General features: G+C 44.4%; 1 protein-coding gene across 1 annotated transcript; it reads right to left on the bottom strand.

Moving 5' to 3' along the window:
- Positions 1–1126: 1126 nt before the first annotated feature.
- Positions 1127–20318, bottom strand: LOC119432837 (ATP-binding cassette sub-family C member 10-like). Its single transcript, XM_049658412.1, has 8 exons — positions 19869–20318; positions 18516–18767; positions 13825–13892; positions 7874–8002; positions 6135–6297; positions 4906–5163; positions 1505–1708; positions 1127–1147 (listed from the first exon to the last, which is right to left on the bottom strand). Exons 1-8 carry the CDS (start codon positions 20007–20009, stop codon positions 1127–1129), a joined length of 1236 nt encoding a protein of 411 aa, XP_049514369.1. The 5' UTR covers positions 20010–20318.
- Between the last annotated feature and the right edge of the window lie 295 nt (positions 20319–20613).

Genomic DNA, 20613 nt, shown 5'->3' on the forward strand with positions numbered 1-20613 from the left:
CCTTTCAAAAGTGCAAAAAAAAATAATGAATTACAATCTTTCTGTTTACGTTCCGTAGCATTTCGTTGACATTGTGTTGAAAGTGTAATTAGTCGCCGTCGTAAACATCTCCCAGATCACTGCTTGTACACACCTCAGGTGCGACAATACTAACCTTTCCGGACTTCCAAGTTTTCTTTGGCATCCGCACCACTGACGTCCTCTTCTGCTGTGAGGGTCTTCATCATTCTTTTCAGACCCTGTGATACCTAAAACATTCACGGTAGCAAGCACCAGTAATTTGCAGTACTTCATACAAGCTCCCCTTTCATTATTCGCTAATAACAATTTTAAAAATGCATTGTTTCGGATTGAGACTTATGGATAACTAACATGACAGATTGATATTAAGAGGTCAGGCTGTTAAAGGTGTACAACTGACACTCTTGTATGAACAGAACACACGCTACAACACCAAGTATGCCGTTTTCATAAGTGCTTTCTTTTATTTCATTTTAATAACTTGACCCTATTTCTATTTCTAGCAGGAATAGATGCGCTTTCAAGGTGTTTGTGAGAGAAAATGCAATTGTTAGGAGAGGTTTTAATTGATGTGTTCTATGTTGTGGAAGAGAAACGCCGGGTTACATACCATACTCCTGTAGCGAAACACAGTAGGCATGTTCTTGAACACCGTATCAATGATGAACAGCACGTAGAGAGCAGAAAAGGAATGCGCTGCTGTCAGTATCACCGGCCGGTTCAAAGCAGCATAAGTGCCCAAAAGTAATATCATCATCTGAAATAGGCAATATCGCATAATGGCGGTGTTTAATTTCGGGTTTAGTCTAAAGCAGTTCAACTGGATTTAAAAGAAGAAAGATTGGAACAAGAGAGAAGTGCACAGACAAACGGAGGAGAAGTGATATACAGAGGTCGATCAAGGGGTGCCTCACGCAGGAGCAAACCCTTGAAAGTCACTGTTTTGTGTGTGTCTGCCGCTGTCCATCTCGTGTTTCCGCCCTGTACATCTAATCACGAATCAGCAAGAAAAAATTATAATTCTTCTAGAGCCAATGCTTCGACAAGATGGAGGACGACAGCTTACCTGGTCTAAACTTTGAAAGGTTGCTTCAAGCCTGAAGTATTACTTGCTCGTCCACTGTTTCTGCGAGCATAATTTTGCCCCTGCTTTTAGTGCACCCCCTACTCAAAGTGCTCTGGTAGTAAACAAGTATACTGCATCCTTCTCTTTGCTGTGCACAGAAAATTGGTTTGCAGTTGGTTTGTACCACTATGTCTGAGAACGTTCGTTATTTCTTCAGCTCGTTCCTACTCAGTTGTTTGTCTGGAATTTGTTTGCTTTCGCTCCTTAGGGCAACGCAACACTTGATGACATTTCCTTTTGCAAACGCTTTTGTTTAGGCAGTGCTGCTGGGACGAGAGTCAGACCGCTCAAAGGAACACCGAAGGGGTCTATCGTAAAACATGTTTCAATATCCAAAGCCAGCCGTCGGGAACTTACCACAGAATTAGAACAAGACTGTAGCGATTCGACGAAGCCATCGAGCAAGTTGGAGAGGAACAGGAGGCGGCCCTCCCTGGCACGCAGCCGGCTCACAGCCTGAGTGACGGCCTCTTCCCAGGCGTAGAACTTGACGAGCCGCACGCACGACAGCGTGTCGGCCATCTTGTTCAGCCTCTCGTCTCGGTAGCGGATGATGCGTTTCTGTCGGTATTCAAAGCAACGAAGAAACAACGTTTTCGCAAAACGAAAACAAGTCACCAGCGTTACCGTGCGTGCGTGCGTGCGTGCGTGCGTGCGTGCGTGCGTGCGTGCGTGCGTGCGTGCGTGCGTGCGTGCGTGCGTGCGTGCGTGCGTGCGTGCGTGCGTGCGTGCGTGCGTGCGTGCGTGCGTGCGTGCGTGCGTGCGTGAGTGAGTGAGTGAGTGAGTGAGTGAGTGAGTGAGTGAGTGAGTGAGTGAGTGAGTGAGTGAGTGAGTGAGTGAGTGAGTGAGTGAGTGAGTGAGTGAGTGAGTGAGTGAGTGAGTGAGTGAGTGAGTGAGTGAGTGAGTGAGTGAGTGAGTGAGTGATGAGTGAGTGAGTGAGTGAGTGAGTGAGTGAGTGAGTGAGTGAGTGAGTGAGTGAGTGAGTGAGTGAGTGAGTGAGTGAGTGAGTGAGTGAGTGAGTGAGTGAGTGAGTGAGTGAGTGAGTGAGTGAGTGAGTGAGTGAGTGAGTGAGTGAGTGAGTGAGTGAGTGAGTGAGTGACATGCGGTTAAGTGCTTCGGGAAATTTAGAGAGAGAAGAGAGAAGGCGAAGAAAAAGAAGTCACGTATTCTAGGATATATGCAGAAAGAAAAAAATAAGAGAGGCGGCGCGAGACCGCAAGCTGAAAGAAGTAAAAGAAGAGGAAATGAATGTGTTGAGATCGCAGATTAGATAGAATTCATGACGTCTTTGAAGAGAAGCTTGCGACTTGGGAACCCTTGATGCAGAATGTCCCGGATAAGAGGATGGCTGACATTGCGATCGAGTTTTGCATAACCAACGAGAAGAAAACCAACAAGAGGTGCTTCGCCTCGGAACGACGTGCCTTTTGTGATTGAAGACTGTTTCAGTGATCTCCAAGCACCAGAAATGACGAGCCACGAGGGCATCAAACAAAGAGGGCACATCGAATAAAGGAAGAGCTCATCGGTGCACAGTACGTCACCTGAGAAAACAGCGAAGACAGACCTTACGCAAGATATAGCAGTGCCTGACCGCCGCAAGGGCGATTGTTCGAAAGCGATGGCCGGCGTCGACGGCCTCGAAAACGGTAAGAACGAGTAGCAGAAGAGTGAGCAAAAAGTTCCATGTCCAGGTGAGGAAGGGTGCACAAGCTGCAAGAGTGGATCAGCAGAGAACAAGACATAGCAGCGTCCTAAGAGCTAGATTTCACAGAGAAAGCGCATCAGGGGACATCAAACTAGCGGGAGAACAGACCCAAGAAGTGGCGGGACGACAATAATATTGGGAAACCATCAAGAAGTCGCGAAGGAAGTACTGCTGGGTGGCACTGCACAGAGATAAGTGCAGCTCATCGAAGAAAAAACAAAGATCATTCGAGGAAGTTTTCAGTATTAAGACGTACACACATGTCCAGAGCACCGACCACGGGTGCTCACAAGCAAAAGTATCGGCAAAAGAATAAGAAACTAAGGAATATTGGTTAGCTATGTAAGGGTTTATGGTACAAAAGCAGCTGAGGCTATGATGCACCAATCACACGGCGAGATTTTGTAGTTAGAAGTTTGTAGAGCAGCCAAAATGATTGTCACAGTTGGTTCAAAAATCCCGTCGCCTCTAAAAATTTAAAAACATCGTCAAAAGATACAAGTGTGTTTTCGCATAGGAGTAGAGCGGTATGAAGGCGTGTTAGCGTTTTGTGGAATTCATGAAAGTACTTCTGTCTTTTCTCCTTCAAATGTTGACATATTAGTAGAATGTGATTCACGGTAAGGAGTCGCTGGCATGCATTACACACCGTTTTTTTTTTCTTATTTCTTAACAAAAAGTTGTACGTAAGGCGTGTGCCCACTGCGAGAGACGAAGGAATAGTCATTCCAATTCCGAGAACAAGGACAAAGCCAGTAGATACCCTAATCGCCCAAGGCGTGGAACGCGTAAGTGTAGGAAGAAGATGAGCAAGAGGCTGAGAACAAGATGGCGTAATAAAAAGCATGTGGTTGAGAAGATGTGGTGGGTCAATGGGAAAGAAAATGAAGCGGGAGTTAAGCCAGAGTCGTTGAAAGCTTTACAGCAAATGTGTAGGCATACGCGTATGAAAGAAAGGGAAGCAGGCAGGAAGTAGAAAATCGTGTAAATTTCGAAGGGCAGCCGAAAAAAGGCTGCAACTGCAATACTATAAGGATAAAAAGAAAGTTAATTTAGGAATGGCATGCAACAGTTGTCAGTTTTCGGGAATGTGGATAGAGAGAAAGTGTTAGAACAGTACTTATGCGTAATACAGTTACCCAACTCAAATATACTTTGGTTCAGTGCGAAGAATCAAAGAGAGTGGAAACTGTGTTTTGGGTATTGTGAAATGTGTTCATGCATTGTCCACACTGGTGTATATTAAGCTTTATGAACATATTTGAAATTATTTTGTGTGTTAATTTTTTATAAGGTAGCCGTGCGGCAGAAAGCCAGGAAGATGCATTGTCACGTGCAGTTGTCACGTGTGTCACGTGCATTGTCACGTGCATTATTCTCGGAGTATAATAGTGTGAACGCTGTTTGCTAACTGCCCTCAGTTTTGTAGGTGTGGTGCATAGTGACATAGTTGGATGTGAAGTGACTTGATGTGGAACGGTGCACAGCTGCGTGCTATGTGAACATGTGGAAGGAAACATTTTACAGCATGTTGTAACACAAGTGATGAGCAGTATTTTTATTTTTAAAATCTCTTAGAAAGGAGGCCTATGTCATGAGTGACAAGCGAGCCACGTACGCCCGGTGTGAAAAGGACGACCATGCCGGTCGGAAAAAAAGAAAGAATGTATAAACGTAAAAGAGGAATGAAGACGAGCAAAATGAAGTCATCTGAATAGAAGGCACGTAGAAGGGCGGGAAAGAGGAGGAAAGAAGACAAAGGAAGAGAGGACAGATGAAGGCTGACTACCTTATTACACACTATTTTATTTCATTTATTGACGGTTTCTTTTAGATCTTCGATTAATTGTTTACTCCTTTTTTAATAATATTAGCACCCGGTTCGTGGTCTGTTCCCACATTCTGTCTCTAGAACGCCGAAATTCGTGGTTTCAACAACCACGTTCCCCACGCAAGGTCCGTACGTGTCCGCTTCGTGTTTTCGTGTCAGTTTCCCTGCGTGTGCCACCTAAGCAGCGCAAATGAAGCGAGGCAAAAGAAGGCCACTCGCCCACAATCCGGTCTGCATCCACGAGACCAGCGCGGAGAGTGCCAGCACAGCGAGCGGCCAGGAGACGCAAGCGACGACGGGCAGCGTGCCCACGCGCCTCGACAGCATCCACAGCAGGACAGGCAAGCACAGCAGGCCGCTCAGCGTGTGCGACGAGAACACCGCGACCGTGTGCAGCTGGTCGCAGTCGACGGCCACCAAGGACACCAGGTAGCCCGCCGGGGCCTCAGACAGCGCGCGAGCGGTCATGCGTGTCGTCTGCCGCACAGAAGCGTACACTATCAATCTCGTTACACTAAGTAAGCAGAACATATTTGCATTAATGTTTCACTCACTTAGTGAAACTTGTGTAGAACAAGCTAAAGAGGGTAGTTCGTCTAATTAAGCGAAAAATCGTACGTCTAGCAGAATTCTTTGCTGGGCTAGTTGGCGAACAGCGAAGCACTGTCATCTGGCCTCCTTTCTTTCTTCTAAGTTTTTGCACTACTTCCTTCAAGTTGCATGTCCTTATGGTAGACCCAGTGAGACTACAGTGCGAAAGCTTCCAATGCGAAGCATTCTTGTAGAGTTTATCCCGGTTTTTCCTGCTATCTGTCTGACCGTTCTTGCGAGACAGCTAGAGCTATCAAGCGTTTAGCGCGGCTGAGCGGGGCCACGCGGGCCATATCTTGAAAGCGATCTGCGATGGGTACAGAGTCTAAACACGGTGAGAGCTGATAGCTTCGTGCGCGCTGTGCTCTCGCCGCTTAGTTCGCGTTTAAGCGAGAGGTAGCACGAAGGTCAACTCGCTCGCTGCTGCTGCCGTTCTTCCTCGCACCAGCGTTTTGACAGCGAGTGTCCGCGGTCATCGACTGAGATGTGTTCACGTTTGCCTCTGGGCGCGTGACCCCATGCTTGGTAATTTAGTTAGAAATCGAAAGTTGACAAGTTTATAATGCCACTGAAACTAATAACTTTACTTTCTATAGCTATCTAATAATTTGCTATCACAATCGATGCTTCGCCTTTCGGGCGAAACTGCGACTTTATTTCTAGTAGTAGTATATGTGTTTTCTCCTCCTGCATTTCAGGGACAGGCAACTGTAGACTCACGGGCCTGATCTCGTTCCCAAGATATGTGTGCACGCTAACCACCCTCTTCAATTATTTACAGCCTTGAAAAATGAAAATTGAAAATACAGGCAAAACGACAGTCATCTTTTTAAGGTTAAAAAAACGATTTTGCTCACTTTCGTGAAGAGCGCTGCTTGCATGAGGAGTTTCAGTTGGGTGCTGAAGCGCAGAGCCACGTACTCGAGGAAACCGGAGAGACAGACCTCGGCCACGCACGACGACAGGAACAGCACAGTCAACGCCTTCGCTTCCCGACTGCCGACGTCATCAATCAGGGACCTTGGAGTGCGAGACACGTGTGCTTGCTAAATGTCTACGGTTTGCACGTGCTCTTTGGCAGTAGCGCGCAAAAATAAAAGCTGCTCATGAGGATAGCTAGCACAATCCCCATCAGGTATATGCATGACTGGGAATAAAATACGCAACGCAGAGATTAGCATGCTCTGTCGGCATCGCACTAAGGTCGTCATGAACAGCTGTATTTCAAATAGCACATCACGCAATGCTGGTCCGCCAGGCGCGTTTTCTCTTTTCTTTCTTTTTTCATGCGCTAAATGAATTAAGTGGATAGAAGTTGATGAATTTCCTTTAAGGATGTTTATAGTCTCAATAGGGGGCAATTCGGGTGTGAAACAAGTTTTCCCTAATCGCGCGAACTGAGACAGAAGGAGGAGCCCCCATTTTACATTTGTGTCTTGCTGCAAATGAGCGAAACACGTGGGATACGGACACTTGAATTTCTGTGCTTGGATTATGCGTCTTACAAATTATTGGGATATGAAGGGGTATATGTTAAATTCTAGGATCAATACCAGCAGTAAAATAAGGAAGCAAGAACAAACAAAAGCAAGTGTGTTGACCCGTAAGTGCAAGCACGCTTAAATTCGAGAGTCAAGGAATCCTTCTTGATGCAAAATGTTTGATTCGACATTGACTCCTCATGCAGTGTTTTATTTTTATTTTATTTTTTACTTCGAACACTTTTTTTAAGAAAGCCCACAAATATTAGTCGAATTACGCCACTATACATTAATTATGTGCCCAAGCGGACATCATTTGCAATACAAACTTACGCAATCAATTCAGTAATTAAACTACTCACATAGATTATTTCTTAGTTACGAACTTCCTAAAGTTTAAAGTCTAGTTCCGTGTTTGAACATTTCAAAATGGCCATTTTAAACGGCCATGTAAACCGAAATATTTGGCTTCACATTATAAGTTGAACTCTCCTGGTAAAGCTGATAAAGCTGTGGTTTCCTCCTCGCAAGATCTCATTCCGATTGGCGCTGTGGGCAACTGCCGATATAGGATGCATAGTCACTTCAGCAGCACAGTCGAGAGAGACCGCTTTATCGTATAGCCGTATAGACCAGCTTCACTCTTCGCCACCGTGCTACCTCACAGGAGAGCATTTTCACCGCAAGCTGCGCTTCGCAGTGCGTAGTCAGGCAAATTCAACAAATAATTTGAGGCCAATCATTTCGGTTTACACGACCATTTTGAAATGCCAAAACACGAAACTAGACTTTTATGATAATTTCCTTCAACTTTCCAAATAAACCTGAACCGTGAAGTTTCCAACTAACAAGTTAATCAAGTAATTAGTTTAATTATTGAATAGATTGCTTCGGTTTTTCTTGCAAACGATTTCCGCCTGTAGGCATATAATTAATGCTTTGGGATATGGTTCCAGTAACCGTTTGCGGGCTTTAAAAAAAACAGTGTTCGAAGTACAAAAACAGACAACAGAGAACACTGTGTACTAAACATGTCAGCATTATGCACCTGCCGAATAAGCGGGTGAAATTGTGTGAACAACAGACGCGCTGGACGAATGTGCCCGGTGACTCACTCAAGCAGCGGGATCCGGACGATGAGCACGGCGAAGTAGGCGAGTCCAGTCAGCGGTATCCACAGGGCCTCGTGCCACAACACACGCACGAAGGCACAGAACACGCGGCCCTTCGCGTTCGGGCCCGTCCTGGAAACGGAGTTAAACGCTGCTGTCAGACATATGTCACCTTATACGCAACCGTTTCCGGCATCACGAGGAGATTTTCAACGGACAAGGCGTCCCGCTCCCTGGTATTTGGTACTCGATGTTTAAGTGACAAAACCATGTCAACGCGTGAAAAGGCAGTGCCTTTATTCAGGTACATTTAACAAGTTTGGTCGGCAACTGCTCCGCCTAGGCGACCGAAACACAAAGGCCCAGAATGCATCACCATGCAACCAACGCGAAGTCGCAAAGGAACGCAACCATATGGCGCAGAGGACTCCCACTGCGCATCGCGTCTAGTGTGTAATGGCTTCCGAACTAATTAGCCACACATCCCCACCGGCGAAGAGTTAGGCGACACGTCATAATCGAGTTTGACGAGTATCACTAAACTGGGACTTCTGAATATGAAAACCGCTCGCGGTGGCGTTATTGACGACGCCACCTTATTAGAACGCGACGCTCATCAAAGTTACCACGGTCCAGATTTTGTCAAAAGCTTTTAAGCCGGTTCCACGAGTGACAAGGTCTGTTGCAGGGCCCCCTGACAGGGGCTCCTTTATATACGCTTGGTGCAGCGAAGCGCAGGAGAGTAAACAGCACTAAGACTCTAAAATTCTGGCCCTTCAGAACAGCGTAAGTTGTACAGTAGCCCCAACACGCGACCCGACAACATACCCAGTGACGCATCCCACTGACTTCGAAGCTTTTAACGACTATATCGCCATCGTCACAGTGCTCCCCAGTGTCCTTTTTCAAACTGTAAACTTTTGTTTGTTAAGCATATTTGCTGATCAATACAGACAAAATACCGGCTGCATATTTTCTCGCGCATCAAATCAGTTACAAACGTTAAAATATAAAGCGCACTCTAAGAATCGACAACGTAGACTAAGCAAAACTTCGACACTGATATCTTTATATTCCTATATACAGGGTGTTTTATTTTAGCTGACAGTTGACAGTTGACAAATACTTTATTGAAAGGTCTTGAGGAAAAAGATTGGGGGAGCCAAATACACCAAATTTTAAAAATTACCTGTGGCAGATAGCACAATTCTAATCCTTAATCTAAACTACTCGATGAGGCGGCCATTACTTCCACGAGAAATCAAAACGCCTAATTGAATAACTAACAAAATTATGCTAAATAACTTTTTGATTAATTATATTACAGCAGATATTTCAATCTACGAATTATAGCCGGTGAGTTCGCAAGGAGTATCCACTTAGAACGAATTCTCAGGACTCAACCAGTTTCGAGATATTAATTTTCAATGTGTCCGACGAAATGCATGGGCGTTCCAGTTAACTTTTTGAGGAAAACGCTGTTTTATGCATTGAAGCACAAAGTTAACTGGAGCGCCCATGCATTTCGTCGGACACATTGAAAATTAATATCTCGAAACTGGTTGAGTCCTGAGAATTCGTTCTAAGTGGATACTCCTTGCGAACTCACCGGCTATAATTCGTAGATTGAAATATCTGCTGTAATATAATTAATCAAAAAGTTATTTAGCATAATTTTGTTAGTTATTCAATTAGGCGTTTTGATTTCTCGTGGTAGTAATGGCCGCCTCATCGAGTAGTTTAGATCAAGGATTAGAATTGTGCCATCTGCCCCAGGCAATATTTAAAAATTTGGTGCAGCTAAAATAAAACACCCTGTATATCAGCAGCAGTACTGGTGATGATTAGGGAGCCATCGGTTAACGCACACTAACATCATGTCCTAAACCTGTCAACCTCATCTAGCTTTCAGGTATCCGTGTCTGATGGTGCTCAACTTACCATTTATATTTTGTCAAAGGTGGCAACAAGGCAACAAGTCGTCTGCATTTGAGCCTTTTTACGAGTGGAAGAATGTCTTTCTCGTCATATTTTGATAAGAGTCCAGTTTTCACAATGTACCTGCAACACGTAGATAACAATTACACTTCACGAAGAACATTGTAGTGCATCCACAATGCTTTCGTGCAGATTAAACCACCAGTTTCGCTGGTGGTTTGAGTACAACTTCATGAGTACAACTTTTCTTCAGCGTCGGAGAACGCGAAAATCGCGATTCGTAGGTGACAGTAAAGCATATTGAAATAATTCCCAGCACTCGCTTTTCGTCTTGCATCTAATATTTATCTCTTCTAAGGCAATATGTAGCGTCGGCATTCGTATGCTTACATTGAAAGTTTAGGTAAATAGATGCGCGAGCAGATAAACAAAAAGGAAGACGCGAACACAGAGAGCACGCCGTGCTGTTTGCTTCCTTTGTTTAAATTTGTCTGTTCACAGCTGCGCTAAAATTAGCCACGAAGCTCCAACAACAAGTTCTATGCAAAATTTTGCGACAATAGACAGATTCCGGAAAGTCTAAAGGGTGCATTGCAGTTGGGTAAACTAAATCTGAAAGCGTGTAAAGCAGACGGAGCAGGTATATATACTGCATTAGTGCAACATATGTCAGAACGTTGGGAAATTTGCAGGCGCAAGTTGGAATCAGCTAGCGCAAGACAGGGATAATTGGAGATCGCAGGGAGAGGCCTTCGTCCTGCAGTGGACATAAATATAGGCTGATGATGGTGATGATGATGATGTCACAACGTATTTTGTGAGTTTTCCAGGATTAATGAAAACATATTAAAATATCGCCTAAATTAGTACGAAGACATTGTCTTCTCTAAAAACTCCATTATGTGTGGTCTACTTAACTGTGAACTCGAGCTTCGGTACGTGATAACAAAACTGCAACAGCCTTAATGGACCGTATTCACAAAAACGTCTTACTCTACAAAATTGTTCGTAAGAGCAAATTTCAGCCAGTTTGATGCCGGACATATCATTACCGAAGGCCACTAGCCAGTGGCAAATAGAGTTAAAACTCGATCTAACGAAACCCGATTTTACCAAGTTCCCGATCTAACGAAGAAACTTACATTCCCCAGCAGGTACCCATAGGGTTCAATGTTGTCATCAACCCGAATTAACGAAACTAAAGGCCACTAAACCAGATTTAACGAAGTTATTCCTGAAATAAATGCGTAAAAAAGCCTTGATTTCTTTCTCATTTTGACACAGACGTGTTTTTTATTCGAGCGTGCGCTCTAACGCTATCGCGTTAAATCATCTGGGCGTCCTAGTCACGGTCTTTGCTCCCGCGTCCTAGCATATCGGCAGCCTGTCAAAGCTTCACGTGACCGTCTATACCTGGCCTGCATCGCACACTGCAAAAGCAATGCGAGCCACCCTCGCGGTCTTGTCACACGCGCAGGCGTGGGTTAGCGGCAAATACAATGCCGCGGTAGCTTTTGAGTGTCGCTACGTTACAATTTTAGATTTCAAAGGACCGAAAAATCCCTTTCTCGATTTTACGAACTTCCCGATTTCACGAAATAATTCGAGCGTGGTCTTCACTTCGTTAAATCGAGTTTCAACTTTCGTACATATTTGTGTAATCAGCCCCAGTTTTTTCTAAAAGTTTACTTTTTTTTTAATTCTCACTAAAGCTATGAGACTGTGAATTGACAACATAACCTGCAGCCAACAGTCGGAGCTTAACGTTTTCTCTTAAGTGCAACCCACATTTCTAAAACTTTGCAGCAGCTGCTTAACGAGTGCATTTTCGCGTTTAGCATGTTTTTGAATTGTGAAAGGCACCATATGTGAGCACAGCCACAGCCACAGCCACAGCTAATTGCTTTCTCTTGCGCAGAGACTCTTCTCCGCACTGCACTTACGATATATATATATATATATATATATATATATATATATATATATATATATATATATATAAATAATAAAAATTATTAAACAGAGTTACTCATCACATGTGGTAGAAAATATTCAAAGGTTAACATCTGCAGGAGAATACGCGTAGGCACCCAACGAAAAAAGCTAAAACAAACACAATAGCGTATGTTTCTGTGTGACACCTGGTGAACATCTGTCACTGGGCTCGCGAAACCCTCACATGCGCGCAGGTGAACCGCAACAATAAACGACACATATTTTTACGTTCGGCTGCTTTTTTTACTGCGAAGCTGTATGTGGCTAGGTTTCCATGTATTTTTTGTGCTTGTGCGTCAAGTTCATGACCACGCAGGTTGCATGGCTTAGCCGTGATGACACTACCCCAGTGATCATTGCTGAAGACTTCAACGTGGACATTTCATAACCAGATAAGTAATGGTTCACTTAGTTTGTGCTAGAAGAGTTTGGTTTGAAGTGCCACACCAATTAAAGTCACTCAACTACTCAACGTGTATCGTCGTGCATAGATTTAACTTTTGCCAAGAATTTGACGAAGGTTGTAACTGAACCAATCGGTGTATACCACAGTAATCACAAAGCTATCGTCACTACCATTATCAAATGATGACAATAAATACATGTACCTTTGTCTAACCTTCTGTGATGTGCTAGAGCTTCGATGGTCACCCAACTTCACAGAGTGGAATGGCTCCTCAATTTTTTTTTCTTCCTCTCTCTCTCTCTCTATTGGTAGAAATATTTTCAGGCTGTTTTTTTTTTCTCTTGCACATAAGCAATCTATCTACGCGTCGTATTAGTAATACGAGAACACGCTTTTTTTCTTTTTTTTTTCTTTTTTTTTCCAAGTTGAATTGAGAGTAGAAACAAGTTGAGTTTGAGGTGCGATTCGGTTATACTTTGTATTCTGTACAGCCATGTGCTCGAGGATAAAATCCATCCCCAATCAGTTGTACCAAACTGGTACTGTACCTGCCTTTGTCCTGTCTCTCTCTCTCCGCTCACTTATTAAACAGCATTTGTTTTTCCATTAAAGCTTTACGTGCCAAAACCACGATCTGATTATGAGGCACGCCATAAAGGGGGACTGCGGATTAATTTCGACCACCTGAAGTTCTTCAACGCGCACCCAACACGCCATATGCGAGTGTTTTTGCATTACGCCACCATCGAACTGCGGCCGCCTTGGCTGCGATTGAACTCGCGACCTCGAGCTTAGTAGCGAAACGTCATAGTCACTGTGTTACAGCGGCGGGTAAACAGAAACAGCACAGTTCAATACAGAGAGTCTCGAGTCATAACCACAGCGTTGAGAATTTCAACTGCAACCGACCTAGGTGTGCATAGACGGGGCTAGTTGGTGATCGATGACGCCATCTTTGTATCTATCCATTCTTGCGAATAGCTATTTCTGAGACCGAATTGAATAGAAATTGAATAATGCCAGAAGCGAATCGAATCGAATATGGAAACGTTTTCGAATATTTAACAGCCGTCATCACTATTAATATAAAACGATGTTCACATCCTAGCATTCTTAATGGTAGCAAGTTTCCGTCATTGCATAGCATGGTATGAAGCGTTGTTTATTAAAAGCACTAATGGAGCATTAGGAGCAAGCAAGCAGTTTCTTCGCAATCTAATGCCTCTTCAGGAGTGCAAATTATGGCTGTATAGCCTGTAAAGTATGGTTACTTAAGCGACGTAGCCTGCTCCACTACGCAAGCTACCGTAGCTCATTTCATTTTTCAAGTTCCCATTTCAAGTTCCCATTTTCAAGTTCCCATTTCTTATGTGTCTATACTATGGCCGTGGGGGCAATAATTTGCCGTACGTTTGATCCAGTGCTATGTTTAATTTGGCGCAGTTGACGTTTACAAATATGCGAGAAAGTATTCGACAGATATTCGCATTTACGCATAGTGGCTATTCAATTTGAAGACCGAATCGAGTAGCACATTATTCGATTCAATAATCGAGAGTTTCGAATATTTCGTATATTTACGTTTTTCGTAAATATACCATAAGACCGGACTCACCTTAAGACAGCACTGCCCAGAAGCTTACCGCACGGCGAGAAGGTTTCTTCATCGGCGATGGTTTGCATCTGAGGAAAACCGCAAAGACATAGTTTAAACCTGGTTTACACCAAATGTACCTCTGTTAGGGCACAAACTCGTTCTAAACGGTTTTATTTTTTTTAAGTAGGACGCCGAGTGACCATGTATGTTTGTTTTGTGCGCATCTGCATTAAACATGAACATACTCAAATGCGCCCATTGCGATTAACTTTATTGCTGAGGGCTGTGAGCGAAATTTGCAAGAATCTAGCAAAACGTGGACGTCCCTTGGATAAATGTGACGATCTCACGTATTTAATTCTCAGACGAGCTTCACTTAGCACATGTAGAAGTACAACCTCATGTGTGTTCTTGTCGACGACAGGACTGCTTCGAAAACAGGCATACAAGAAGCTGCCCAGAGTCGTAAGTGCCAGCATTGAACTCCGGTTCACCATTCGGACGTCGTTCTTACGACTCTGAAAAAGAAATGGGCGAAGGAGGGCTGGTTACTCTTACTAAAAGTACTAAAAGTTACTCTTAGTAAATACTGAAATGCTCACAATCCTTTCGCTTGTAAAAGTGATCCGCAAATGAGTACAACACCTACGAAAATTTCAGAGCTAAAATTCTTCGGTGTTGACATAATTGGGTCTAAAATGGCCGTTAAACCAAGAAGTCTTGTTTGAAATCGACTGATAAGGCTGCGCGAAACCCAAAGTAGTGACATTCTGCAAAGAGATTTGTTCGTTAGCGCATATATATCCGGACCACAGTATTATACTCTTTTGTAAAGGTCGTAGTTATAATCGAAGGTATTACACGTTTGCACACAAAACTACATCTAATTTTACAGGAAGTAGCATGCCCCTGCTACGTGGTATATATATATATATATATATATATATATATATATATATATATATATATATATATATATATATATATATATACGGACCACAGTATTATAGCTCTTTTGTAAAGGTCGTAGTTATAATCGAAGGTATTACACGTTTGCACACAAAACTACACATCTAATTTTTCAGGAAGTATCATGCACGTGGTACCTAAGCCAAGCCTCGCAAGCCATCCGTACGTGTCCAAATGAGTTCCTGGAGCGTGATATCACCTCCAATCTGCATTAACACTATGTCTGGTAATCTACATACTTTGTTCACCTTGCACACTGTAGAGTAGCCGACTGGGCTAAGTCCTGGTTAACCTCTCTGCATATTCCCTGTCCCACCTTTCTCTCTCTCTCTCTCTCTCTCCGTGTGAGTTTGTCGAAATCCGCAAAATAAACGTTGGCCCCCTTTAATCTTTTAAGGTGGCTTTTCCACAATAACACTCTTTGTAAGGAGAAGCCCACCTTTACGTTTCTCTTCGTTTTACAGGCAAAATCTTGTATTTCGAAAATGCTTGTGTAACTGAGAATGTTACGATTGCAACGGTAAGCGTTGTTGCTGTTGGATTTGTTCACACATACTGCGCCGCCTTCAACATATGCGCGTTCGTAGGTCCACGTGCTGCCGCCATTGCGACGTCTGCGAATATGTATCGTACTATCCGATTCGTCACACGGTCACCGAAGGCCGTCGCCTTATAGAGGGAATAAAAGTAATGACTTAACTTGAACGGTTAAGAAATGGGCGAAACCTGATGAGACAGATTAGGGACATTTTTATCTTTTAAAAAGATTAGTGAATGCAGATGGAAATACCAAAATTAAAAACACGACTAGTTGGTAGCGAAACGCATATTGAATTAATGGCTATAGCGACTCGAAACAATAATGTACATAGAAAATGAAAAACAAAACAAAAAACGGTTAACGAAGGATCTAGAACAGGAGAAATTCAATTGACACACACACACACACACACACACACACACACACACACACACACACACACACACACACACACACACACACACACACACACACACGCACACGCACACGCACACACACACACACACACACACACAGAAAAAACAACAACGTCAAGCACTAATACAGTGAGCAATGCTTCAGGGTTCGAATGCGGTCACAGTTTAACTCTTTCCCTACCATAGGGAAAATAGGTATTTGTTTTTTGTATGTTACGGCAGATATTTTTTTTCTGAAGGAACTACTACACTCAATATTTAATGTAATACATAAACAGAATGCAAAATGAATGCACTTTTCATGCATAGAAGTTTTATTAACGAGATATATGTCATAAAAATAGAAATTGTTAAAATCAAAATTGTGCGATAAAATTGAACAAAGTTTGTAAAGATACGCTTGTATCTACTAAGAAAAAATGTTACAAAAATTATGTGATATACGAAATGTGTTGCCGTCTATTAGGCACTATAGCTCCGAAAATTGAACAGGTATTTCGCTACAAAAATTTAACTGCAAGCACTACAGTTGGGCGTGCCGGGCTGCGGCCACCGATGTTCCGGGCTGGTTTGCGTCGTCGTCGCTTTCAGACTCAAAGTCCGGCGAAAAGTCAGCGTCCTCTGACTCGCTGCTATTCGATGTACCGATGAGATCAGCCGCAGAGGCAACGGAAGCGCGCGCGCCGTTTCCGGAGCCGGACAATTTTGCATTCTGCTTTGACGATTGCGAAACTTCGGAGCGCGTTTAAAAATCACCGCTTGGCGGGAAAAAAGCAAACTGCTTAAAAAACAAAAATATAGCTTCTCCTTTTTCATGTGCGATGGTGCAGTGTAAGGTCGCGAAAGGTCGCGAAAGCGGCGTTTCAAACCATCGATAGTGGGTGGCCGGTTTTTCGTTCTGCTTTGACGATCGCGAAACTTCGAAGCGCGTTTAAAAATCACCGCCTCGCGGGAAAAAAGCGAACTGCTTAGAAAACCAAAATATAGTTCTCCTCCTTTATGTCCAATAGCGCAGTATGTCGGTGAGCCGCGCGGAAGGTCTCGAAAGCGGCGTTTCAAACCATCAATAGAGGGCTAACCATGCCCAATGAGCGCGGTGCGGAAAGTGTTAAAACGTAGTCTCACCCAAGTGACAAGTGCATGCTGCTGCTGCACGAGCAAGTCGCTGACGGCGGCAACAAAGTGAAGTGCGTGAAGTGAGCACAGAAAATTGGAGGCGCACAGTCCCTTCAAACGCTGGTAAACTGCGCCAAATGTGAGCCAGACCTGTTTCAGTGGAGAGAAGCATTGGCCTCGTCACTCAGCAGGAGAGTACTCTGAAGTGGGTTAGCTGGTGCATTGCTGGAACGCAAAGCGAAACGGCGCTCACAGCGAGGCAAAGTCGAGAGTATGACAAACGCGGCCCTCTGCTTGCCTACTCTCGGCTTCGTCCCATTTTTTGTCCTGTTTTCCTTTTTCGTTCCTGATACCGCAAGCAAGGCGAGTTAGTATTAAACTAAATATAAAGATAAGTTAGGTTTAACGAGCCAAAGCCACAAGCTAGCGATGAAGCATGCCGTCGTGACGAGCTCCTGATGAATTTTGACCACCTTGGGTCCTTTAACGTGCACCCAAAGCACGGTGCACGAACTATTTTGCATTGAAATGGCGGCCGACGAAGCCGGGAGTGGCGTCCGCGACCTGGTGCTCAGCAGCTTAACGACATAGCCACTGAGCCATAGCGGCAGTAGCTGATTTTTATCAAACCCTTGCACATCAAAATAACGGTTTCAGAATGCTCACAACGCTAAATCAAGGACCCCCGCGAACATCAAAATCTCGGCGAGATCTTGCTACAAGACCTGGGCAAAGTTGACTACGCTGCGATAAGCCTTCGCCTAAGTTCTAGAAAGTTCAGGCTCCTCACTGACTAGCGAACGGCTCTACAATCTCAAAGGTCACCATGAATGCAAGAACAGTTTGTGATTGACATCAACTATTATATAGACACGAAATCCCGCAGGTTGAACCGCAGCGTTATGCCGTAGCGGTTGTTCTCCCAATGCGGCATAGCACCGCTGCGAGAAAGCCAGTCAGGCACCTGGAACTGGCACAAATGGCTCCTCTCAGTCGCAGATTTTTTTCCTTATTTTTTTAAGGGTCCCGTGCAAAAGGTGCTTCCTTGTACCTGACTAGGACCGGGGCCCCATACAAACTGTACACGGAGGAAACAGCGTTATTTAAATCAGGTACATATTTAAACATCTACTCACATGGAAAAAAAATTCTACGAAATGTGCATAGAAAGCAGTAAACAAAAAGTAAACAATGCATAACACTGACGTTATCCACGTCTTATCTTGCGACACACAGGGACGATTGCACATGAGGATCAAAGAAAAATGAAGCAACATTTGTCGCAAAAAAAAAAATCCTGTCGACCCTGTGGGCACGAACCAAACCCCGATAAAGGGGCAACTTGGCACCGTGCGCTCCAACGCCGGCACAAAGTCCATGCACTGTTTATCACTCGCAACTCAACGCCCCCTTAGCAGTTGATTCTCACACCCTTCCCTCGACGTGACGCAGCAGCTCTTGTATCCCATTGCATGACGCTCCCATGCGTTCCCTGTGGCCTGATTTGGAACAGGACCCTTCGCTACGTTGATCTAAATTATGAATTTTGCATTCCACGTGGTCTCGATGGGTGTAACCATGCGCGCTTGCGTCGCATTCGGCTCAATGCCGTTTTGAATAATCACACCTTACTTAAATTCAGCATTCTAGCACTCCTATGCGCACACACTCAGTGTTTGCGAGTACTTGAAAAACACAATTTCTACTTGCAAGCTTTTTATAACTTCAAGAAATGACCTAAAGCGCTCGTTAAACCCCGATCGCGATGCAACCAATATTGAAACCGCCCACGAGATCCGAGCTGCGGCACTCACTACTGCACTAGCGATTGAGACGTCCGTGAGCACTTCAGTCCGGCTAGGAAAGACGGATGTGGCCACAGCCCAGCAGATAGTCGAGACCGTGAGCATGTTGCAGAGCTGAAAGCAAAAAGAAACAAAGAAAAAGGACATGCAGAAGCCATGTTCTTGTTTTCCTGGGTGTGAACATCGCACTTATCACCTACCCTTCGTGCACGGAGAAAGAAGTATTTCTTCGTGGCTTCGAGCTACACAGAAAACTTAAGAGAGGGAGAGAGAGATTCAACTTTAATGGTGCCAGCAATTCACGAGAGCGGACGCAGCCTCCCTCCGCCTAGCAGACGGCCGAGATCCCCTGGGTCTCAGAAATCATTTTTTAAAGTTGAAATCATGCGACGGTTTTTTCCCCTAATTTTCTAAACCAGCTCTTACGTAATACCCCTTTGTGTCGTTTAAGGAAGCAGTGTGTTAAGTGTTCTTTCAGGAAACAACACTTAAATGAAATGAATGGAGAACTGGGGTCCCTATTTTAATGCAGTAAGTGTTTCACACCTGCCTATGAACACAGCCAAGTGTCATGTTGCGCCCCTAACATGCTTTGATCGGAAACAATGAGGTGCACGTGAAAAGAAAATCCTACTAATAAATAATTTATGTAAGAGAGAAAATAATTGCAATTTTAAATCTGAGTGGGGAAAGAATAAGGAAAGAGGCGCCAAAAAGGTTAGGAAATTGTATTTTAACCAGCGGGATTCGAACTCACACCCTTAACAACGCGTACATGCATGACAATGTAAGTTACTTTTATTTTTCATGTAAACTTTTGTATGTACGTACTGTACTGCTAGCACTTAATGTGCGTGCAGGTTAAATGTGGAGCCTCCGCCTATCTTCATGTACACTTAGTTCTGGGGAGGTTTTCTGTAAGAGTCCGCCTAATGAACATTTCCATTTCGTCTGGTGCTGAAGTGCTCATTGGCTGTGGCGCGTGGCACGAGCTAAAGCGCACCCCAGCCCAGCCAATCAGACCTTCAACAGCAGACGAAACAGACATGTCCACTATGTGGACTCTTGCAGAATACCTCCCCTGTTCTGCCGAAGAAAGACTCGATAAACAAGAATTCAAATGTGACATTTCTTTCTTTTGTACGAACCATGCAGTTTTTTTTTTTTTCTCAACCGTTTGAACCGCTGTTCAAGGCAAATTGCAGTGCATCTCACCAGGTATGCGATGTCGCAGAGCGTCAGGCACACCGGACGCCTGGGCGACAGGTTCGACCTCTGCACGAGTTCGACCGCAGACACGAGCGACGCACCGATGAAGGTCCACTTGAGCAGCGCGGAGGCGCCGGCCATGAGCATGGAAGGCTGCCGTCGAGGTTCACGCCGATGGGTAACAAACGTGGGTAAATGTTCATGCAATTAAATATCAAACTTGCCGGTGGTAAAAGTGCACTTATTTTAATATCTGGCACGACAACTCATCTGGACTGCCGTCGTCCTGGACGGAAGGGGTAAATGAGGAGGGAATACGGGATGTTGGAGCTGAATGAAAATTATAACAGCAATGCCAAAGCTTATTCCCGCAAGAAACTTCATAGGCGATCTTATAGAGTGCTTGCGTTACGCGGGACGGCTATAGAGTACTACTCTGTTTCGGTTGATGGCTAAGCGCTCTCATTGAATGACGGCGTCAGATAGCCTGCTCCTACAATATCAAATGTTAGTTAATGGTTCTTGAGCTACACTTCTACGGTCGGCGGCAGTGGAGGTTTGTGGCCTAACCGTCGACACTGAAATCTCTTCAAAAAGACAATACTTTCGAAATTACCACACAACCAGTGTCCTGGCAGCTGGGAGGAGTGGACCATTCCCCCACGAAGGTTTGAAAAACTATGGTGGCCGCTTCTGGTGCAGCACGTCAAGAACGTTCTGGGCCAGGAGGCATGAGCCTACCAGGAGGCCC

The sequence above is a fragment of the Dermacentor silvarum genome, chromosome 11 (assembly GCF_013339745.2).
Source record: "Dermacentor silvarum isolate Dsil-2018 chromosome 11, BIME_Dsil_1.4, whole genome shotgun sequence".
Lineage (NCBI taxonomy): Eukaryota > Metazoa > Arthropoda > Arachnida > Ixodida > Ixodidae > Dermacentor > Dermacentor silvarum.